Source organism: Nerophis ophidion, linkage group LG05 (genome assembly GCF_033978795.1).
Source record: "Nerophis ophidion isolate RoL-2023_Sa linkage group LG05, RoL_Noph_v1.0, whole genome shotgun sequence".
Lineage (NCBI taxonomy): Eukaryota > Metazoa > Chordata > Actinopteri > Syngnathiformes > Syngnathidae > Nerophis > Nerophis ophidion.
The window spans coordinates 64,755,037-64,780,522 of NC_084615.1; the positions used below are offsets into that span (position 1 = coordinate 64,755,037).

The 25,486-nt window shown below is 39.2% G+C and overlaps 1 protein-coding gene across 4 annotated transcripts in view; it reads right to left on the reverse strand.

The window, feature by feature from the left end:
- Positions 1-15,015: 15,015 nt before the first annotated feature.
- The window catches only part of polr1d (RNA polymerase I and III subunit D), a 28,308-nt gene continuing 17,837 nt past the window's right edge, over positions 15,016-25,486 (reverse strand). For 2 of the 4 annotated variants that reach the window (XR_009806929.1, XM_061901784.1), the window contains one exon: positions 15,016-15,402. Coding sequence is in view for 3 of the 4 variants with exons in the window: in XM_061901784.1 (XP_061757768.1) it covers positions 15,355-15,402 (48 nt within the window). In the remaining variant the exon portion in view is untranslated. Of the gene's footprint in view, positions 15,403-16,087; positions 16,154-16,211; positions 16,285-25,486 lie in introns of all 4 variants that reach the window. The other 2 variants (XM_061901781.1, XM_061901782.1) reach the window with 2 other exon arrangements.

The following is a 25,486-nucleotide window of genomic DNA, read 5'->3' on the forward strand; positions in this document are numbered from 1 at the left end:
CCGGCAATGCGGACCAAGCTCTGGCACTGATCGTACAGGGAGCGGACCGCCACAAAAAGACAGTCCGATACCCCATACTCTCTGAGCACTCCCCACAAGACTTCCCGAGGGACACGGTCGAATGCCTTTTCCAAGTCCACGAAGCACATGTAGACTGGTTGGGCAAACTCCAATGCACCCTCAAGAACCCTGCCGAGAGTATAGAGCTGGTCCACAGTTCCACGACGAAAACCACACTGTTCCTCCTGAATCCGAGGTTCGACTATCCGGCATAGCCTCCTCTCCAGTACACCTGAATAAACCTTAACGGGAAGGCTGAGGAGTGTGATCCCACCATAGTTGGAACACACCCTCCTGTCCCCCTTCTTTGGTGAGTTTTTGTTGTTCCAAATTTCGTTTAATTGCCTTATTGATTGAGGGATTCTTTTGTGTATTCATAGATAGTGTATTTGTATAGATCATTAGAGTTTTTCCCTCCTGTTGGAGCGCTTTTGGTTAACTCTAATTGCTATTCTATTTTTGTTATTTTTTTCTTAGAAGTACTATTCCTCCTTATTTTTTGGAGTCATTTTTGAGTTACGTGTTTATTCTCTGAATTTTTTTCCGTACGTCGTTTATATTATTGTGAGATACTTTTTGCACCGGAGGTAAAAAAGTTATTTCAAAATAAAAGCTGTAATTTTGGAACTTCCTCTCTGCATCTGGGTCCTCTCGTTATTTCCAAGTCGTAACAAGAATATCACAGTCATAACACGAGTCGAAACGAAACTTCAAAAGGTAATGGTTGATAACTACTTGAACAATGACTTCATGCTCTGATTTTAATGTCTCAATGGTTTCTTTGTTTGCATTTCACATCAGAGAACTATCAACAATGCACGTGAAAATGGTCGGCAATCATGGCTTTCAATGGGTTGATGATGATTCAGGTACAGACTACAAAAAACACTTGAGGGACTGAACAATTTTAATTTCTGTAAAAACATGCATGTTTTTTTGTGTGTGTATTTTCTTGATAGTCACTTACACCTGTGACTGATAAAATGGACCAAAAGCAATAAGTAGTAGATTGATTCTCAGAAGGCTTTGACAGACACATACTGTAAAATGTTATCTTACAATATACTGAGGCAGCAAAGTAATTGCAATTCCGAATTTAGGTCCTTATCAAAATAGTTGGCCGGAACTACATTGTATGCAAAGGTATGCAAAAGAAACAAATACAGTGGTACGTCATGAGTGTTTAAGGATACGAGCTGTCTCTTGGCTGATTGTTGTGCTTTAGATTGAGATGGTACGTTGTGTAAATCATAAATAAATACAGAATACAATGATTTGCAAATCCTTTTCAATACCCTTTTGAATACAGTGCAAAGACAAGATACTTAACGTTTGAACTGGTAAACTCTGTTATTTTTTGCAAATGTTATCTCATTTGGAATTTGATGCCTGCAACTGGCAGCTGGCACAAGTGACAAAAAAGACTAAAAAAGTTGAGGAATGGTCATCAAACACTTATTTGGAACATCCCACAGGTGAACAAGCTAAGTGGGAACAGGTGGGTGCCATGATTGGTTAAAAAGGCAGCTTCCATGAAATGCTCAGTCATTCACAAACAAGGATGGGGCAAAGGTCACCACATTGTGAACAAATGCGTGAGAAAATTGTTCAACAGTTTAAGAACAGCATTTCTCAACGAGCTAATGCAAGAAATTTAGGGATTTCACTATCTATGGTCCGTAATATCATCAAAAGTTTCAAAGAATCTGGAGAAATCACTGCACGTAAGTCAAATACAAACCCCGTTTCCATATGAGTTGGGAAATTGTGTTAGATGTAAATATAAACGGAAAACAATAATTTGTAAATCATTTTCAACTCATATTCAGTTGAATATGCTACAAAGTCAACATATTTGATGTTCAAACTGATAAACTTTTTTATTTTTGCAATTAATCATTAACTTTAGAATTGGATGCCAGCAACATGTGACAAAGAAGTTGGGAAAGGTGGCAGTAAATACTGATAGAGTTGAGGAATTCTCATCAAACACTTATTTGGAACATCCCACAGGTGTGCAGGCTAATTGGGAACAGGTGGGTGCCATGATTGGGTATAAAAACAGCGTCCGTGAAATGCTCAGTCATTCACAAACAAGGACGGGGCGAAGGTCACCACTTTGTGAACAAATGTGTGAGCATATTGTCAAACAACTTTTCTCAGCGGTCTATTGCAAAAAATTTAGGAATTTCACCATCTAAGGTCCGCAATACTATCAAAAGGGTCAGAGAATCTGGAAAAATCACTGAAATAAGCAATGATATAACAGACTTTTGTTCCCTCAGGCGGTACGGCATTAACAAGCGACATCAGAGTGTAAAGGATATCACTACATGGGCTCAAGAACACTTCAGAAAACCACTGTCAGTAACTACAGTTTATCGCTACATCTGTAAGTGCAAGTTAAAACTACTATGCAAAGCCAAAGCCATTTATCAAAAACACCCAGAAACGCCGCCGGCTTCTCTGGGCCCGAGCTCAGCTAAGAGGGACTGATGCAAAGTGGAAAAGTCTTCTGTGGTCTGACGAGTCCACATTTTAAATAGTTTTTTAGAAACGATGGACGTCGTGTCATATGGACCAAAGAGGAAAAGAACCACCAGGACTGTTCTAGGTGCAAAGTTCAAAAGCCAGCATCTGTGATGGTATGGGGGTGTATTAGTGACCAAGGCGTGGGTAACTTACACATCTGTGAAGGCACCATTAATGCTGAAAGGTCCATACAGGTTTTGGAGCAACATATGTTGCCATCCAAGCAACGTTATCATGGACACCACTGCTTATATCAGCAAGACAATACCAAGTCACTTGTTACAACAGCGTGGCTTCATAGTAAAAGAGTGCGGGTACTAGACTGGCTTGCCTGTAGTCCAAACCAGTCTCCCATTGAAAATGTGTGGCGCATTATGAAGCCTAAAATACCACAACGGAGACCCCGGACTGTTGAACAACTTAAGCTGTACATAAAACAAGAATGGGAAAGATTTCCACCTGAAAAGCTTCAAAAATGTGTCTCCTCAGTTCCCAAAGGTTTATTGAGAGATGTTAAAAGAAAAGGTGATGTAACACAGTGGTGAAAATGCCCTTTCTCAACTACATTGGCACATGTTGCAGCCATGAAATTCTAATTTAACTATTATTTGCCCAAAAAAAATAAAGTTTATAAGTTTGAACATCAAATATCTTGTCTTTGTAGTGCATTCAATTGAATATGGGTTGAAAAGGAATTGCAAATTATTGTATTCCGTTTATATTTATATCTAACACAATTTCCCAACTCATATGGAAACGGGGTTTTTATATTATTTGACCCAGCCCTACGGCAGATATTTATTGCTGATAAATTGATGGTGATTGTCGATGGTGTGTTTAAAGGAGAAGCAGCTTAAAGGCGATCCCGTAGAAAGCTGCTCTCCAAGGTAAATACTGTACATTATTATTACATTACTTCATAAAACTACTGTATTTTTTTAGAAGTACATTATGCAATATTGTTTTTCCAATACAATACTTTTTATCTAAAAAATAGTTTTCCTTCTAAAAATGCAGGTTACATCTTAAAATGATGTTGTCTTGCATGCCAAGTACCAATTCAATTGATTTTAATTCACTTCAATGGACGACACTGTTTTTAAATCCTTTTAATAGACGACACTGATCAACACATGTGGAGCTATGTACTTAACAAAAAAAGGTGAAATAACTGAAAACATGTCTTATATTCAAGTTTCTTCAAAATATTCACCCTTTGCTCTAATAAGTGCTTTGCACACTCATGTCAATGGACATGTCAATGGACGGCACTGTTTCTCAGTACGACATTTTCAAAGTAGAAGCTGCATCACAAAACCAATTAAACTGGTATCTTGAGGTACCGAGAGAGAAAAACAACCTCAAGAAAGTTGACAATCAAATTTTAACTGCTCTTTAAACTCTCCGACCAATCATTCCAAAGCGGACCCAACACAGCAGCAAGAGTCCCGTCCACAGTGGAGCCAATAGGAAACCATCTCAAGCGGAGGCGGATCAGCAGCGCAGAGATGTCCCCAGCTGATACACAGGCGAGGGGTCTTTCCTGCGTCCCGACTCTGGACGAGCGGTCCATCCTGGGTCCCGACTCTGGACGAGCGGTCCATACTGGGTCCCGACTCTGGACAGCCAGTACTTCATCCATGGCCATCGGACCGGACCCCCTCCACAAGGGAGATTGGAACAGAGGAGAAAAAGAAAAGAAACAGCAGATCAACTGGTCTAAAAAGGGAGTCTATTTAAAGGTTAGAATATATAAATGAGTAATAAGGTGAGACTTAAATGCTTCTACTGAGGTGGCATCTCGAACTGTTACCGGGAGGGCTTTCCAGAGTACTGGAGCCCGAACGGAAAACGCTCTATAGCCCGCAGACAATTTTTTGGGGCTTTAGGAATCACTAATAAGCCGGAGTCTTTTGAACGCAGATTTCTTGCCGGGACATATGGTACAATACAATCGGCAAGATAGGCTGGAGCTAGACCGTGTAGTATTTTATACGTAAGTAGTAAAACCTTAAAGTCACATCTTAAGTGCACAGGAAGCCAGTGCAGGTGAGCCAGTACAGGCGTAATATGATCAAACTTTTTTGTTCTTGTCAAAAATCTAGCAGGCGCATTTTGTACCAACTGTAATCTTTTAATGCTAGACATGGGGAGACCCGAAAATAATACATTACAGTAATCAAGGCAAGACGTAACAAACGCATGGATAATGATCTCCGCATCGTTAGTGGACAAAATGGAGCGAATTGGTTGTGTTGCATCCTCTATGGATTGAACTTTCACTGTATCATGTTAGACCCGCTCGACATCCATTGCTTTCGGTCCCCTAGAAGGGGTGGTTGCCCACATATGCGGTCCTCTCCAAGGTTTCTCATAGTCATCATTGTCACCGACGTCCCACTAGGTGTGAGTTTTCCTTGCCCTTATGTGGGCCCTACAGAGGTTGTCGTAGTGGTTTGTGTTGTTGTTTGTGCAGCCCTTTGAGACACTAGTGATTTAGGGCTATATAAATAATCATTGATTGATTTTGTGAAATTTGATGTGTTTTAGATTATTATGAAATCGCTTTTTCCTGCTGAGTGTTATGTGTGTTTGATGCTGAGAGGATCATTTGCCATCTGCAGTGATTCAGCCTTTACATGCAGGTGAGTGACAGGATTTAGACTATAATGGTTTCAAGGCACCAGCCTGTGCTTTATTTGGCATCTTGACAACTGAACAGTATAGGGAATTTCCACTTCGTTGTCAACAGAGTAAAACAACTTGCACTGAGCTAAGTCTATGAAATTCGCTACACCTCCCTAATAACGAAGTACATGTCAAACGACTTCTATAACGTAAATGACCGCCATAACCACAACACCAGGGGGAGCTCCACAAACCACGTTAAACCCAGATTCCTATCTAACAAAAGTCTTAACTCATTCTCCTTCCATGCCACATCAATATGGAATGCACCGTATTTGGCTGATAGTATATATTTGTACCATGAATTGATTTACATGGAATGCGTGGGTTCCCTCCGGGTACTCCGGCTTCCTCCCACTTCCAAAGACATGCACCTGGGGATAGGTTGATTGGCAACACTAAATTGGCCCTAGTGTGTGAATGTGAGTGTGAGTGTTGTCTGTCTATCTGTGTTGGCCCTGCGATGAGGTGGCGACTTGTCCAGGGTGTACCCTGCCTTCCGCCCGATTGTAGCTGAGATAGGCGCCAGCGCCCCCCGCGACCCCGAAAGGGAATAAGCGGTAGAAAATGGATGGATGGATGGACCCCGACTTAAACAAGTTGAAAAACTTATTTGGGTGTTACCATTTGTTGGTCAATTGTACGGAATATGTACTGTACTGTGCAATCTACTAATAAAAGTTTCAATCAATCAAACAACACGGCACATCATGATACGTTGAAAACGGGTCAATCATGTGTGCCACTAGGACCATCCATCCATCCATCTTCTTCCGCTTATCCGAGGTCGGGTCGCGGGGGCAACAACCTAAGCAGGGAAACCCAGACTTCCCTTTCCCCAGCCACTTCGTCTAGCTCTTCCCGGGGGATCCCGAGGCGTTCCCAGGCCAGCCGGGAGACATAGTCTTTCCAACGTGTCCTGGGTCTTCCCCGGGGCCTCCTACCTGTTGGACGTGCCCCAAACACCTCCCTAGGGAGGCGTTCGGGTGGCATCCTGACCAGATGCCCGAACCACCTCATCTGGCTCCTCTCGATGTGAAGGAGCAGCGGCTTTACTTTGAGTTCCTCCCGGATGGCAGAGCTTCTCACCCTATCTCTAAGGGAGAGCCCCGCCACACGGCGGAGGAAACTCATTTCGGCCGCTTGTACCCGTGATCTTATCCTTTCGGTCATGACCCAAAGCTCATGACCATAGGTGAGGATGGGAACGTAGATCGACCGGTAAATTGAGAGCTTTGCCTTCCGGCTCAGCTCCTTCTTCACCACAACGGATCGGTAAAACGTCCGCATTACTGAAGACGCTGCACCGATCCGCCTGTCGATCTCACGATCCACTCTTCCCTCACTCGTGAACAAGACTCCTAGGTACTTGAACTCCTCCACTTGGGGCAGTGTCTCCTCCCCAACCCGGAGATGGCATTCCACCCTTTTCCGGGCGAGAACCATGGACTCGGACTTGGAGGTGCTGATTCTCATTCCGGTCGCTTCACACTCGGCTGCAAACCGATCCAGTAAGAGCTGAAGATCCCGGTCAGATGAAGCCATCAGGACCACATCATCTGCAAAATGCAGAGACCTAATCCTGCGGTCACCAAACCGGAACCCCTCAACGCCTTGACTGCGCCTAGAAATTCTGTCCATAAAAGTTATGAACAGAATCGGTGACAAAGGACAGCATTGGCAGAGTCCAACTCTCACTGGAAATGTGTTCGACTTACTGCCGGCAATGCGGACCAAGCTCTGGCACTGATCGTACAGGGAGCGGACCGCCACAATAAGACAGTCCGATACCCCATACTCTCTGAGCACTCCCCACAGGACTTCCCCAGGGACACGGTCGAATGCCTTCTCCAAGTCCACAAAGCACATGTACACTGGTTGGGCAAACTCCCAAGCACCCTCAAGAACCCTGCGGAGAGTATAGAGCTGGGCCACTAGGACCAGAACATCATTATATTATCACCATTTACAAGTACCGGTATTTTTTGGTACCGGTTCCTAATTGGGTCAGTCGAGGGAGACCGTTTACATACTGGACAAATAACGGCTAACTGTGTTTTTATCCAGCTAACCTTGTAAATTATGACTTGCGCGACCCACGGTTATGCCTAAAAAAGACACAGGTATAGAATCTGATAATCAGCTTGGAATAATCACAAATATGGAAGCAACCCCGCACAAAAGTTTGTAACACAATATTTCCTCCTCAAATGTCTCACACACTAATTAGTAAGAGTTAGTGTCGTTTTGAAGTGAACACGTTTTACTCACGGGTCACGACCGCACCTGCCGCGCTTCATCAACCGTCTTCTTACCAATCCAGTGATCCACAGGCCAATATTAATCCACTCAAAAAAGTGACACATACAACTAACAAAATAATCCATAAAGTTGTTCTGATGTCATTTCATTGTGCCGCCTTTGCGTGGCATCAAAACACACCTTGTTTCAATGCACAACCACCTGACATACTAATTGATTAAAATAATTTATATTATACATTGAGGATAAATGTATGTCATGAAATAGATCTGTGCTACATTGCACCTTACACTGCAAACACAGTTAACTTGTTGAAGACTTAAAAAGCAGGTGCTGATAAAATACTTGACTGCTGTGAAATGTTACGTGATGTTGGTGGTGTATAACCCATTGTTAAAAAAAAATTGTTAATAAAAAAATGACTTTTTTACATCTTTATTGAAACCAACTACAACTGTACCGATGAATATTAACTACCTTTAACCACATCTTTTTTTATATCACCGAAATTTCATGCGGCTTTGCTAGAAGTATCCATGCAAAGTTGGCAGTGAAGAGGTATATAAACTTGTCAGCATTGAAGTTGAAGCCAGCAAACTGTACAGAAGCTAGAAAAACATCCAGCTCTTGGAATTAAACGATAAACATTTTTTACGCCAATATCAAATTGAATTTTCTCTTTTGGATACAGTTAGTCACCTTTTTTTTGTAAATACATATTTCATGGTGTAAAAATTCTTGACTTTAACAGTAACTTTTTGGTCCTCTCAGTAGATTGTTGATGTATTTTTGACCATAATTTGTGTTGTGTTACTCAATGATACATGATTTGTCTGGAAAGGCTTTTTTTTCCATGTCTAATGAAAAAAATTGATGGTCCAATTCTTTCACGCCTGCCATACACTGGCAGTTTTTCAACATTACCCCAAAGCACTGCTTCATTTGTCAAAGGGCATAAAAACATTTAAGATTCATATATTGTTTGATCTTTTTTTCTCAATTCTCTTAATCAACTTTAGTTCTAAACAAAAATAACAAAAATGCCATGTTTTTTATAAATATTAACCATTCAAAGGCCTTCAGATCAAATCATGTCACAGTTGTTATTTAGAATAAACTTGCATAATATAATTTTTTTTAATAATTCAAAACTGTGACTCTTGATGAGCCTTAAGCACACCGATGAAGTAAAAACCATTCCAGCTAACTACCTCTTGAAGCTCATCGAGAGAATGCCAAGAGTGTGCAAAGCAGTTATCAGAGCAAAGGGTGGCTATTTTGAAGAAACTTGAATATAAGACATGTTTTCAGTTATTTCCCCTTTTTTTGTTAAGTACATAGCTCCACGTGTGTTCATTCACAGTTGTGATGCCATCAGTGACCATCTATAATGTAAATAGTCATTAAAATAAAAAAAAACCTTTGAATGAGAAGGTGTGTCCAAACTTTGCCTGGTTGAGGAATTCAGAAAAATATTTTTCCCTTGTTCTACACAAATGTCTGGTGGCAGACATTTAGTTTTTCTTTGTAAATCACCTAATGAGCTTGTTGGAGCTTTGATTTGTGCCATTGCCGTTCGGCTCTGCACCATTCCCTTTTTTGGGCCCAGACCGTGTCTTCATTTCTTCATGGCGCATTTTGTCTACTTTTAGGCAAAAGTGTCATTATTGTGTTTTCAAAGTGTGCAGTTTTTTGTTTACTAAAATTGGGAGTTTTGCTGAGGCTAGAACCAAATATTTATATTTACATGGATTCTTATCGGGAACTCTGCATCACTATACCAACGTTTCGGTTGGCGAACCAAGTTGAACTATTTAAGTTCGTAGATCGAGGTTCAACAGTATATAATAAGCCAAATTCCCCCCAAAAAAGCAGTTACCCTTTGAGGACTTATATGTCTTGTTTGGCTTTAACGATTATTCAAATTGAATGTCCAGGGTGTACGCCGCCTTCCGCCCGATTGTAGCTGAGATAGGCACCAGCGTCCCCCGCGATCCCAAAGGGAACAAGCGGTAGAAAATGGATGGATGGAATGTCCACTGAAGGGTTAAATAAATGTGATGTCTTTTATGCCACTTTTGGATGGAATGTCCACTGAAGGGTTAAATAAATGTGATGTCTTTTATGCCACTTTTGTGTCACTTTTGTGTATTTCATTATTTTTTTGCACCTAACCGAGATGCAAACCTATTTGTGTGTTACGATACCAGTGGTTCTCAAACTTTTTTTAGTGATGTAACCCCTGTGAACATTTTTTAAATCCAAGTACCCTCTAATAAGAGCAAAGCATTTTTGGTTGAAAAAAAGAGACGAAGTAAAATACAGCACTATGTCATCAGTTTCTGATTTATTAAATTGTATAACAGTGCAAAATATTGCTCATTTGTTGTAGTGGTATTTCTTGAACTATTTGGAAAAAAGATATACAATAACTAAAAACTTGTTGAAATATAAACAAGTGATTCAATTATAAATAAAGATGTCTACACATAGAAGTAATCATGAACTTAAAGTTCCTGCTTTGGGGATTGTAATAGAGATCCATCTGGAGTCAGAAACTTAATTCTAAACATTTCTTCACAAAATAAACAAATCCTTAACATTAATATTTATGGAACATGTCCACAAAAAAATCGAGCTGTCAACACTAAATTGTTAACAGCTCGACATTGTTGCATTTCTTTTCACAGTTCATGAACTTACATTCGTATTTTGTTGAAGTATTATTAAATAAACATATTTATAAAGGATTTTTGAATTGTTGCTATTTTTCAAATATTTTTCAAAAATCTCATGTACCCCTTGGCATACCTTCAAGTACCCCCAGGGGTACAAATGGTACCCCCATTTGAGAACCACTTTACTATACCACTGCTAATCAACTGGTGGCCCAGGGGGCCAAATCCAAATCTGACCCGTGAATGACACCATATCATCCCCCAAGTTGAGATCTGAACTTGGGAGACAAACATCCATTTATCCATCCACTTTCTATTGCTTGTCCCTTTTGGGGTGGAGGTGGGCAGGGGAGGCATATCCAGCTGCACTCGGGTGGAAGACAATGTACACCCTGAACAAATTGCTCCCTAATCACAGATGGACAGACAACATTCACACCAATAAAGCCAATTTAGTGTCCCCGGAAAGCAAATACAAACCCCACACAGAAAGACACCAGAGTTAACTGTTCCACCATGCTGCAGGGACAAAGATTTTTGTAGCAAATTCCTAAAAACGCTGGAGTGCTACTGTTGTATAGAGCAGTGGTTCTCAACCTTTTTTCAGTGATGTACCCCATGTGAACCTTTTTTTCCAATTCAAGTACCCCCCAATCAGAGCAAAGCATTTTTGGTTGCAAAAAAAGAGATAAAGAAGTAAAATACAGCACTATGTCATCAGTTCCTGATTTATTAAATAGTATAGGAGTGCAAAATATTGCTCATTTGTAGTGGTCTTTCTTGAACAACTTGGAAAAAAAGATGTTGTCAAATAAACAAGTGATTCAATTATAAATACAGATTTCTATCAATCGATCAATCAATGTTTACTTATATAGCCCTAAATCACTAGTGTCTCAAAGGGCTGCACAAACCACTACGACATCCTCAGTAGGCCCACATAAGGGCAAGGAAAACTCACACCCAGTGGGACGTCGGTGACAATGATGACTATGAGAACCTTGGAGAGGAGGAAAGCAATGGATGTCGAGCGGGTCCAACATGATACTGTGAAAGTTCAATCCATAATGGATCCAACACAGTCGCGAGAGTCCAGTCCAAAGCGGATCCAACACAGCAGCGAGAGTCCCGTTCACAGCGGAGCCAGCAGGAAACCATCCCAAGCGGAGGCGGATCAGCAGCGCAGAGATGTCCCCAGCCGATACACAGGCAAGCAGTACATGGCCAGCGGATCGGACCGGACCCCCTCCACAATGGAGAGTGGGACATAGAAGAAAAAGAAAAGAAACGGCAGATCAACTGGTCTAAAAAGGGAGTCTATTTAAAGGCTAGAGTATACAAATGAGTTTTAAGGTGAGACTTAAATGCTTCTACTGAGGTAGCATCTCGAACTGTTACCGGGAGGGCATTCCAGAGTACTGGAGCCCGAACGGAAAACGCTCTATAGCCCGCAGACTTTTTTTGGGCTTTGGGAATCACTAATAAGCCGGAGTCCTTTGAACGCAGATTTCTTGCCGGGACATATGGTACAATACAATCGGCAAGATAGGATGGAGCTAGACCGTGTAGTATTTTATACGTAAGTAGTAAAACCTTAAAGTCACATCTTAAGTGCACAGGAAGCCAGTGCAGGTGAGCCAGTACAGGCGTAATGTGATCAAACTTTCTCGTTCTTGTCAAAAGTCTAGCAGCCGCATTTTGTACCAACTGTAATCTTTTAATGCTAGACATGGGGAGACCCGAAAATAATACGTTACAGTAGTCGAGACGAGACGTAACAAACGCATGGATAATGATCTCAGCGTCTTTAGTGGACAAAATGGAGCAAATTTTAGCGATATTACGGAGATGAAAGAAGGCCGTTTGAGTAACGCTTTTAATGTGTGCCTCAAAGGAGAGAGTTGGGTCAAAGATAATACCCAGATTCTTTACCGTGTCGCCTTGTTTAATTGTCAAATGTTAGAGTTGTATTATTAAATAGAGTTCGGTGTCTAGCAGGACCGATAATCAGCATTTCCGTTTTTTTGGCGTTGAGTTGCAAAAAGTTAGCGGACATCCATTGTTTAATTTCATTAAGACACGCCTCCAGCTGACTACAATCCGGCGTGTTGGTCAGCTTTAGGGGCATGTAGAGTTGGGTGTCATCAGCATAACAGTGAAAGCTAACACCGTATTTGCGTATGATGTCACCTAGCGGCAGCATGTAGATACTTCTACACATAGAAGTAATCATCAACTTAAAGTGCCCTCTTTGGGGATTGTAAAAGAGATCCATCTTGATTCATGAACTTAATTCTAAACATTTCTTCACAAAAAAAGAAATCTTTAACATCAATATTTATGGAACATGTCCACAAAAAATCTAGCTGTCAACACTGGATATTGCATTGTTGTAATTTTTTCACAGTTTGTAAACTTACATTCCTATTTCGTTGAATTATTATTCAATAAATATAATTATAAAGGATTTTTGAATTGTTGCTATTTTAAAAAAATCTAACGTACCCCTTGGCATACCTTCAAGTACCCCCAGGGGTACGCGTACCCCCATTTGAGAACCACTGGTATAGAGGAACTTGAACTACTTTAAAAAGATTGGCAGATCGTTGCATTGATATTTTATTATTGCTAGCAAACATTAGACACTGGGTTTCAAACTCGTGATTTAGGTAACTGAGGCGTGAGTTCCTCGAGGCACCCATTTCAGTCCTCTACTTTTTGGCAGAAATAAATGTTTGCTGTAATGTGATTTATACAACAAAAGTGTTGCTGTAGCTTGTGTACTTTAGATGCAGTTACAGTCGTAGTCATTTGCGAAACTACTTTAATTATACTAGTAGTTTTCCTTAAGATTCTTTCTAGGTATTTGTTTTTTCATCATCACAGCCATTTAGTTTAGTTACTGAGAGGGCTCAGCATCGGCTGCACTTCCTGAATGTCCTCAAGAAATACAACCTGGACTACAACCTGCTGCTGACCTTCTACCGCTCATCCATTGAGAGGCTGCTGACATACTGCATCACTGCAGACACGGAGAGGCTCCAGAGAGTGGTAAAGGCAGCACAGCGGATCATCGGCTGCCTCAGCAGAGCTACCAACAGTATCAAGGACAGCTCCCACCCTGGCTTTGACCCGTTTGACCTGCTGCTCTCAGGAAGGTGCTACAGGGCCATCCGGTTTAAGACAGACTCAAGAAGTGTCTTCCCTAAAGCCATAACCACGGTGAACTCTCATAGGCACTGATTTTATACTGTAACACCTCTGTGTGCAATTATTACTTTCTACTGAATGCTTCTGGATATATGTATATAGTATAATATGTATTTCCTGCAAACAACACATTGAACATAAATCGTTCTCAGGACTAGCCTGTGAACCTTACTCCTTTTGCACTATTTTTATTTTCTTCCTGTTTTGCATATTTTGTAGACTGTCGCATTGATACTAGAGTTGTTTTCAATTTCATGGTACCTGTGTATAGTGACAATAAGAGGCATTCTATTCTATTCTTAAGAAAACTACTATATTTTTGCTGCAGATTCTTAGAACACAGTGTGTGCTGTCATAGAGATGATCTTTGACTAGTTTTTTTATTCAGAAGGTCCTTAAAAACAGCAGAAAACTCCTGTGACTCTAATAATAATAAGACCGAAATCAAATGTCTACTGTAGAGGACGTTGATTCTGCAGAATACACTAAATAGGTCTAATAGTGAAGAGAGATGTTAAATACACCTGCGCCATACAGTTCTATTCAATTTACTTTGAAGTACTTCTTAAACTTGTCTTTAAGAAGCTGCAAAAGTCTTCTTAAAAATACAGGTCTCCCACAACACCAATGAAAGTCTGGATAGATAAAAAAGTTTTTGAGGTGGAGAACAGTAGATCGGTTACTGGTTGGGTACTAAAGAGGGGATCTCAATGTAGCCCACTTGCTAAGTCCAGCTTTGGCTCTACTACTAAAGGATGTCCACACTCATTGTGGCTTGTGCATGTCATGTCTGTCAAGGCAAATCGGCTCAACACATGGCAACATTGCACAGCCAAGCAGAAAACACGCAAGAAAACTGTTACAGTACACGAACAAAAGTCTTTTTAAAAATACAGATCTCCCACAACACCAATGAAAGTCTCGCCATGTAAAAAGTTTTTGAGGTGGAGAACAGTAGATCGGTTACTGGTTTGGGTGCTAAAGAGGGGACCTAAATGCAACCCACTTGCTAAGTCCAGCTTTGGCTCTACTACTAAAGGATGTCCACAGTCATTGTGGCTTGTGCATGTCATGTCTGTCAAGGCAAATCGGCTCAACACATGGGAACATTGCACAGCCGAGCAGAAAACACGCAAGAAAACTGTTACAGTACAAGAACAAAAAAAAAAAGGATGAAGAATTCCGAGTCCTCATTGAAAAATAACAAATAAGTGGTGACGGTTGTTCCTAAGTCCAACTGTACACATGCACGCACCGATGGCTTTACATGTGACCGACAGACGGGTATAATTAACACCAAGTAACCCTATTATTTACACTTCACTCCCCTCTTTCTTTTTCTTTCTCCGACCTGGCGGCACAGTACAAAATACCTCACACCACATTCTTCTGCTAATTACTCCCGCTTAACGTCCCAAGTTTCCTTCAGATGTCAAACACATCTTCAAAAGACAGATGCAAACAATTTGGTGCTCCAAGGGTCCCTCAAAAAGCGCGACACATGAGCACTTGTGACAATAAATATCATCTAATATGTCTGAATATTAGCGGGGTAGGAAGAGGAAAAATGAGTTGACAATGAACAGATGTTTTCTTAAGTTTAATGTCACATGCCAACAATTCTTAAAGTATGAAAGGGTCAAATGGAATACAAAAAAAAAAAAAAATCTTACAAAAGAGCAGCCTGTACAAAAGTTTAAATGTGCCACGACTTAAGTAAAACACATTCTCCGCAGGTCCAGCATCTTCTGCAGCGGACATTGTTGTTGGTCTTTTGTCAGAGTTACAAAAAATTGCATTGTTATGCATGTCCACTGCAGAGGACGCTGGTTCTCAGGGTGTTTGATGTATAAAACAATATAAATAAGATATTGTATATTCAAAGGAACATATGACAAAGAAATTTTGCATGATGGATCTTCAGTCACTCCATGGGTTGCTCCTGTTTCTCTTGGAATTCATTTACTTTTGCCTTTAGTGGGGGGAAAAAAAGAACACTTTAGTAGTGACATGGAATTTAAACTGACACCTAATTGAGATGAACAGAATCGTGTGTGTCCAAAGTCAGTATATTTTCATTTATTTCTGATATTTTGTTACAATTCCATTAGGACAGGCAGAGAAAGAGTTGGCATTGCTTTATAACGGTACTACTGTCTGTGTAGCTTGTCGTTTTAAAGGCCTACTGAAATGAGATGTTCTTATTCAAACAGGGATAGCAGGTCCATTCTATGTGTCATACTTGATCATTTGGCGATATTGCCATATTTTTGCTGAAAGGATTTAGTAGAGAACATCCACGATAAAGTTCGCAACTTTAGGGGCTAAGAGAAATGCCCTGCCTCTACCGGAAGTCGCAGACGACGTCACAAGTGTGGGGGCTCCTCACATCTTCACATTGTTTATAATGGGAACCTCCAACAAAAAGTGCTATTCAAACCGAGAAAACGACAATTTCCCCATTAATTTGAGCGAGGATGAAAAATTCGTGTTTGAGGGTATTGATAGCAACGGACTAGAAAAAAAAAAAAGTTGAAAAAAAAACGCGATTGCATTGGGACGGATTCTGATGTTTTTAGAGACATTTACTAGGATAATTCTGGGAAATCACTTATCTTTCTATTGTGTTGCTAGTGTTTTAATGAGTTAAATAGTACCTGATAGTCAGAGATGTTTGTCCACGGGTGTGTTGTCGCGAAGTGTCTCAGGGGAGTCGACAGCAGCTGTACAAGCTCAGCTGATATCCAGTAAGAGGCGACTTTTTAACCACAATTTTCTCACCGAAACCTGCTGCTTGACATCCGGTAGGATCCATGTTCGCTTGACCGCGCTCTGATCCATAGTGAAGTTTCACCTCCAGGAATTTTAAACAAGGAATCACTATGTGTTTGTGTGGCTAAAGGCTAAAGCTTCCCAACTCCAACTTTCTACTGTGACTTCTCCAATATTAATTGAACAAATTGCAAAAGATTCAGCAACACAGATGTCCAGAATACTGTGTGATTATGCCGTTAAAGCAGACGACTTTTAGCTGTGTGTGTGCGCAGAGCTCATACGTCCTAAAAACCTGTGACGTCTTGCGTACACGTCATCATTACACGACGTTTCCAAGACGAAACTCCCGGGAAATTTAAAACTGTAATTTAGTAACCTAAATAGGCCGTATTGGCATGTGTTGCAATGTTAATATTTCATCATTGATATATAAACTATCAGACTGCGTGGTGGGTAGTCGTGGGTTTCAGTAGGCCTTTAAATCCACAGAGTGATTCATAACCTCACATGACTTGATGGCACATTATATCTGTTCATCAATATCCTCCCGAAAGCAATTTGTTTTTGGTCTATTTCTTTTGTCAGACTTACATATTTTTGAAAAAATTGCCCTACAATTAGGGATGGGTACGTTTCACATTTCAATAGTTAGAATACCAATTCTTAATACCTGGGACTTGATACCTGTACTTAACGGGACCCATTTCTTAGTTCGTCTGTGTGGCTTCATGTGTTAATAATTGTCAATTTGTTTACCAATAAAATACATTTTATTCTATACAACTGTGTTACCCATTTGTTGCAATTCCTCTACGTTAAATGCCAGTAGTTTATAGACTACGGTGAGTTTCCTAGTCAGCAGTTGTCTTTGCGATTACGCTGAATCAAGGCTTTTGTTCACCCTAAAAAGTGTTTACATTGTAAGTTTTGTACTTGTACACACCAGCTGTTTGATTGTAATAAGTATCTTAGTTGTAGTTTTGATTACCAAATTTGGATGTGTTGAACTCATCATGTAAATTGTTAATGCTATTCAGATTCAAAGTAAATTAGCATCGAGCTAGTGCATTTTGAAAAGTTGAGCCTGACTGTAAATCAAGTGTTTTCTATCAGGCATACTTGCTTTGTTGGCATGAACAATTGTAACATTGCCTAGATAAAGACAGTTTGGCTGATTCCGCCCCAAATGCTGCTTCAGTGCTTGTCAACCCACCAAATGTTTGAGCCGGCTGAGTCTGGTAATACAGACAAAATGTGTCCGTTGCTTATTAAAGTATCGTATTCGGTCCCCCTCCCTAGCTATTATGTATTTTCACAAAATGACTCTCAGGAAAATACACTGATATATCATGCGCACACTCACATGGAGCCTATCATGAATTATAATGTATATGAATCGAGATGAATGTTTTACCTGTGCATGGAAAAGTCAGAATGGTTGGCATAAGTGTAATAGGAGATGGAAGTCAGGGGGAAAAAAGCCGAAAATATGACAGAGTGTCAAGGAGGGTGTCGCTTCCAGAAGGCCCACCCGCCTTCTGGGGATAGGTTGATTGGCAACACTAAATTGGCCCTAGTGTGTGAATGTGAGTCTGAATGTTGTCTGTCTATCTGTGTTGGCCCTGCGAGGAGGTGGCGACTTGTCCAGGGTGTACCCCGCCTTCCGCCCGATTGTAGCTGAGATAGGCGCCAGCGCCCCCGCGACCCCAAAAGGGAATAAGCGGTAGAAAATGGATGGATGGATGGATGTTTAAGATGTCTGCCACTGCACAAAATGAAACAAACACCCATTTGTCAATAATTTCATGTTGTACTAAACAAGTTTTAAAAACACAAACTACTGGAATATGACACAATTCGTGTGACAAAAAACAAAAAGCTGTTTTTTATAATGTTGAATAATACAACTAAGACAATGACGTGATTTAGCAATCCCCCTGCATCCCAACACCAAATATACATTTTGGGGAGGAACTCTGCATGTGAAAGTACCGTTCTGTGTGTGTGTGGGTGTATGAATATCAGTTTTTGGTCAATATTCTGGGTGGGCAAGAAGGCTTTGCAATGTGATGAAAGAACAGTTGCGCAGTGCTTGATGAAAGTGACTACAGGAAGATGACAGGAGCGCACTATGCGAGGCATCCGGAAGTGTAAGTAAGGCTTTGATCACTGCTCCGTCTATTTCAAGAACGGAAATGACCTTTGTCAAGCGATTTATGGATTTGCGAAAGTTGATGTCTTTTTCAAACTGTGTGTGGTGGAATCGGCCAAGGAAGAACAGATACAACTTTGGAACAGAGCCGAACCAAGACATTGACTCAATAAAAATATTGTCAGCACATGGTGATGTTATGAAAACACAATATGCTGCGCTCCATTTTTTAATGTATATTTAAATCCTTTCCAGACTTGTTTTGTTGTATTTTTAGGATGTAACCTATCCCAGTAGTAAAAGCAAGAAGCGCACACAGTTAGTGGCCAGCTTTTTTTGGTGCATGGGGGGGTCATGCTTAGTAGGGCTGTGAATCTTTGAGTGTCCCACGATTTGATTCAATATCGATTCTTGGGGTCGCGATTCGATAATATATCGATTTTTTCAATTCGATTAGATTTTCGATTCAAAAACTATATTTTTCCGATTCAAAATTATTCTGTATTCATCCAATACATAGGATTTCAGCAGGATCTACCCCGGGCTGCTGACATGTTAGCAGAGTAGTATATATTTTTTTTTAAAAAGGTTTTATAATTATAAAGGACAATGTTTTATCAACCGATTGCAATAATGTAAATTTGTTTTAACTATTAAACGAACCAAAAATATGACTTATTTTATCTTTGTGAAAACATTGGACACAGTGTGTTGTCAAGCTTATGAGATGCGATGCAAGTGTAAGCCACTGTGACACTATTGTTCTTTTTTATTATTTTTTATAAATGTCTAATGATAATGTCAATGAGGCATTTTTAATCACTGCTATGCTGAAATTATAACTAATATTGATACTGTTGTTGATAATATACATTTTTGTTTCACTACTTTTGGTTTGTTCTGTGTCGTGTTTGTGTCTCCTCTCAATTGCTCTGTTTATTGCAGTTCTGAGTGTTGCTGGGTCAGGTTTGGTTTTGGAATTGGATTGCATTGTTATGGTATTGCTGTGTAGTGGTTTGTTGGATTGATTAAAAAAAATAAATAAATAAAAAAAAATAAAAATAGATTTTTAAAAAAATGACAATTGATTCTGAATCGCACAACGTAAACGATTCGATTCGTATTCGAACCGATTTTTTCCCATACCCCTAATGCTTAGGGGTATGGGATAGATGCATTAGATGCAGATAGATGCATTAAAATAACTGTTAAAACTAGGGCTGTCAATGCTTTAAGGCAATAATTACGATTTAACACAAATGTTTTACAACAACAAAAAAATTGACGAGCGTTTAACATGCGCACGTCCTGTGTGAATATCAGTCCATATAGTATTGGGGAGAAAAGCAGCTGCATTCTAGCTGATGTCGAGCCATGAGTAGCAAGTAGAAATGGACAAAGAAAAGTGTATATTGAATGACAAGTTTAGGTTCAAATACTTAGCAGATCGCTCTCGCGACAAGACTAGGTTTAAATTATTTTTCCATAGTTATTTATAATAAAGATACAGATAGTATATGTGAAAGTGTTTCTGTGTGCATGTGCGTGTGTGTGTGAAAGTGTCTGTAAAAGTGTTTGTGTCCATTTTGTTAGCACGTAATGTTTAATAATCCAACACATTGTCCAGTCTATGTTAATAGTATTCAACACTTAAAAAGTATCTGTGTAAGGTACACTTAAAGGAGAACTGCACTTTTTTGGAATTGTTTACAATCAATATGAAGGAAATGACAGATGTTTTTTTTTAATGCATTCTAACTTATAATTAAATTTAAATAAATGTCATAAAAATAGTAATAATACTTGGTTAATATCCAAATCATGAAATGTAAAGTATTGTTTGTGGTTTTTAAATGGTTATTTATTGGATTTTTAATGGGTGGAATAGAAGACCTCCCATTGGCTCTGCTGTAGCGGATTTTCATTTACGTTTATTTACAAGTTAAAATGCATTTTTAAAAATCCATCCGTCATCAATTCTTTCATAATAATTGTAAACGTTAAGCAAAATTTAAAAAAAAGTGCAGTTTCCCTTGAAATCATCAAATGTGAATCTTGAGTTTTGAGGGAACAAATATTTCTGCTCAAAAATTTTCTTCATTTTTTTATAAACTGAATTTTAAAAGACTGTCATTTTTTCGCACAAATTGTCAATATACTTGTGGCTGTAGAGGCGTTGCCTATATGACGCCATCATATAATCTGCATAATTGGCTGTGACGCATATATATTTTTTCTTTTAAATGCACAATGTAAGAGGGGTTAGTGCGTCTGCCTCACAATACGAAGGTCTTGGGTTTGATCCTTCGCTCGGGGTCTTTCTGTGTGGAGTTTGCATGTTCTCCCCCTGACTTCGTGGGTTCCCTCCGGGTACTCCGGCTTCCTCCCTCCTCCAAAATCATGCACCTTGAGATAGGTTGATTGGCAACACTAAATTGGCCCTAGAGTGTGAATGTCTATCTGTGTTGGCCCGGCGATGGGATGGCGACTTGTCCCGGGTGTATCCCGCCTTCCGCCCGATTGCAGCTGAGACACCCTCCGCGACCCCGAACGGGACAAGCGGTAGAAAATGTTAGGAATATATATTTTTTTAAATCTGTTATTGGTATTCATGTACATTTTTTCTTTTCTTACATTGTTTTGGTGCTTCTTTAATTCATTTTTAGGATTTGTTTGTTGCCTATTGTCTAAGGTAATACAGGCTGCACATATAAACACTCATTTGAATTTGAGATGAAAGAAATAACTTGGTGGTTTATTGATATTCTCCAAAATGAAGTCACTGTAAGACTAAGCACACAAAGGACAGTACATCCATATATACATTAAGGGCACATACATGTAGGAATCCTGTTAAAATAATAATACAGTTTGGAATAAACGGAAAAAAGCAATGCAACTAAAAAGGATGAAGTTTGGCTCTAATGCCGCAAGCTTAATGCTAACGTACAATGGACAAACTACAATTGAGAGGTTAATGAAAATTAGCAGGGCCAATCACAAATATATATATACAAACTGTCATTCACACTCACATTCATACTTATGGACAATTTAGAGGGTCAAATGAAACTAACATGCACATTATGCTAATTATGGTGAATCGTGCATGAATAATATAAATATATATGTGTTAATGAGCGAGGACGTACAGGCAGCGCTTTATCGATTTGTGGCTGTCTAAATTTATTTGTAGTGGGCCGCCACAAAATATACTGAACGTATGCTTCTCCCTTATTATTCCCACTGATTTATGGTGTTGTGTTCTTATATGCGTTTACTTCAGTCTTTGAACCCGGTGCAACACTGACACCATTTCTGTGAGTTCCTAAGACTGCTTTATATCCGGCACAACTGTCTTCAGTCTGAAGACGCATCCATATTTTATTTTTCTCCCTGCCTCACTTTAAGATGTTTGGGTTTGAGCTGTGATGGCCAAATTGTACAGTTGCAGAGGTGTAAAAACAACATACACATTGTATGACACGTACTGTTTCATTAGGTAACTAAAAAAACATCAATATGTTTTATTAACAACTTGATGAAGCAGACTGTTAATCTTTTCTGTATAAGAAAACTATTTGTAAACATGGAATGATAGTAATGAAGTACAGTACTTTCACGCAATGCTGTGACCATTCCAGCATCATGAAATTACTCTTGACAACTGGAGACACAATAAAGTAGTTATTTCAATAAATAAAGTATGTGATGTGATATCTAAGCCAAGCCACTCAAACTCTTATGCACATATTCTCACATTATGGATCTATCTTAAAACATGATGTTCCAAAAGCCTGACGTGACCAGCTGTCGAGCAGAGCAAATTAAAGCATACTTTCTTAAGGGACTAATGCAGGGACATGTGGTCAGCCGGCACGTGATGTTTCTAACGAAACTGACATGTGTTTTGTCTGATGCAAAAATGTTGCTTTGAATGAAATTAAATGAAGGTGTCTGCCAATATGGAGGATTATATATCTAAGATCAAATACTTCTTTAAGTGATATTTTGAGAACAAATGACTGTGATATATGTTAAGGTATAATATGATTTAATGGTTGGTAGATAGTGCTGCTTCAGACACGAACACAAAAAGGTAAGAAACACTCCCAATATTGTGTTTATTTTATGAAAGCAAATTTGTCCCAAAAAGTATTTAGAAAATACTTGATCAAATACTTTTTCATCTCATTTATCATATCGTAATATCATTATCAATGTATTATATAGTTTTTACGGAAGCGAATTGCTGCCTTCTTGTTCTTGTTATATTAATTTGCAAACCTGTATTAAAAATTATTACAGCATATAGATTTAAGTAAAAAAATAAAAAATAATATATATATATATATATATATAAATATATATATATATATATATGTATTGATTGGATTATCCAGAGAATAGTGCTCGATACCGTGGTAGAGCGCAATATGTAGGTGTGGGAAAAATCACAAGACTACTTCATCTCTACAGAACTGTTTCATGAGGGGTTCATGAGGGGTTCCCTGATGATTGAGGGAACCCCTCATGAAACAGTTCTGTAGAGATGAAGTAGTCTTGTGATTTTTCCCACACCTATATATATATATATATACATATATATATATATATATATATATATATATATATATATATATATATATATAAAATTAACATCTATGCCTCACTTGATATAACTCTCATTGCATGTCTGGAAAAATTGTGTAGGAGTTTGATTGATTGATTGAAACTTTTATTAGTAGATTGCACAGTACAGTACATACAGTGAGGCAAACAAGTATTTAGTCAGCCACAGATTGAGCAAGTACTCCTACTTAAAATGATGACAGAGGTCTATAATTTTCATCATAGGTACACTTCAACTGTGAGAGACAGAATGTGAAAAAAAAATCCAGGAATTCACATTGTAGGAATTTTAAATAATGTATTTGTAAATTATGGTGGAAAATAAGTATTTGGTCAATCATTCAAAGCTCTCACTGATGGAAGTAGGTTTTGGCTCAAAATCTCACAATACATGGCGCCATTAATTATTTCCTTAATACGGATCAATCGTCCTGTCCCCTTAGCAGAAAAACAGCCCCAAGGCATGATGTTTCCACCCCCATGCTTCACAGTAGGTATGGTGTTCTTGGGATGCAACTCAGTATTCTTCTTCCTCCAAACACGACGAGTTGAGTTTATACCAAAATGGATACATGGATGATACAGAAGAGGATTGGGAGAATGGCTTGTGGTCAGATGAAACCAAAATAGAACTTTTTGGTATAAACTCAGCTCCTCATGTTTGGAGGAAGAAGAATACTGAGTTGCATCCCAAGTACACCACACCTAATGTGAAGCATGGGGGTGGAAACATCATGCTTTGGGGCTGTTTTTCTGCTAAGCGGACAGGACGATTGATCCGTGTTAAGGAAAGAATGAATGGGGCCATGTATCGTGAGATTTTGAGTCAAAACCTCCTTCCATCAGTGAGAGCTTTGAATGATTGACCAAATACTTATTTTCCGCCATAATTTACACATACATTCTTTAAAATTCCTACAGTGTGAATACCTGTAATTTTTTTTTCACATTCTGTCCCTCACAGTTGAAGTGTACCTATGATGAAAATTACAGACCTCTGTCATCATTTTAAGTGGGAGAACTTGCACAATCGGTGGCTGACTAAGTACTTTTTTGCCCCACTGTATTCCGTACAATTGACCACTAAATAGTAATACCCGAATACGTTTTTTAACTTGTTTAAGTCGGGGTCCAAGTAAATCATTTCACAGTGTATCCACATTTAGGAAACCATTTTTTTTAAAGGACAATGCTATAGAACTTACACAAGATAAAACTTACAACAGGCAGTGTATAGCTTGTATATCATTATAGATTTACTGTCCCTTGAAAACAACACAGCAAACAACCAATTTTGTCTAAATAGCTGGCAACACAAGTGAGCACACCACCATTAAACATCAAACTTGTGTCCTAAGTTGGGTTGTACGGTATAGTACCACGATACTAATGAATCATAATCGGTACTACACCGCCTCTGAAAAGTACCGGGCCTCCCCGCCCCCCGTCGTCGTCATGTCGTGTCATTGCTGGTTTACGAGGAGACGAGCATGTTCGGCAGTGCACTATCACGGAGTACTTACAAGCAGACACAGTGTGTACACAGAAAAGGGAGATTGTACGCATTTGGGCTTAAAAACTAACAATAAAGATAACACAGAAACACCCACTGGAAGAGATTCTTTAAGACATGGCTAGCTAGCTAGCTAGCGGCTAAAGTCCAGCTCCAGTTGGCAGTGTTGTAGCTACTTCTAAATCATTAATCCTTGACTCCATGGCGACAACTAAAGTACATTTTTTACAAGTATCATCCCTGCAGGGCGAGGAATAGCTAAACATGCTTCACTCCACACTGTAGCTCACCTGTGTCAAAATGTAAACAAACACCTTTGGTGGATCTACACTTAACATCCACTGTAATGATACCAAGTACAGTAGCGTATTTAGTCGATACTACTATGATGACGTCGATATTTTTTGGCATCACAATATATTCTGTCTTTTAAAAAAAAGATATATTATGTTTATAAACTCAGGAAATATGTCCCTGGACACATGAGCACTTTGAATATGACCAATGTATGATCCTGTAACTATTAGGTATCGGATTGATACCCACATTTGTGGTATCATCCAAAACTAATGGAAAGTATCAAACAAAAGAAGAATTAGTCCATCCATTCATTTTCTAACGCTTGTCCCTTTTGGGGTCGCTGGAGCCTATCTCAGCTGCATTTGGGCAGAACGATTATTACATTTTAACAAAAGTATAGATAGAACATGTTAAAATAGAAATTAAGCAGATATTAACAGTGAATGAACAAATAGATTAATAATTCATTTTCTACCACTTGTCCTTAATGTTGACAAAACAATAGAATGGAAAATGACACTGTTACTGCATATGTCAGCAGTTAAATTAGGAGTCTGTTTGCTTACTTACTATAAAGGACAAGTTGTCTTGTATGTTTCAAAAACATCCATCCATCTTGTACCGCTTATTCCCTTAACATTTTATATCTATCCATCTATCTATATATATCCATATATATGTGTA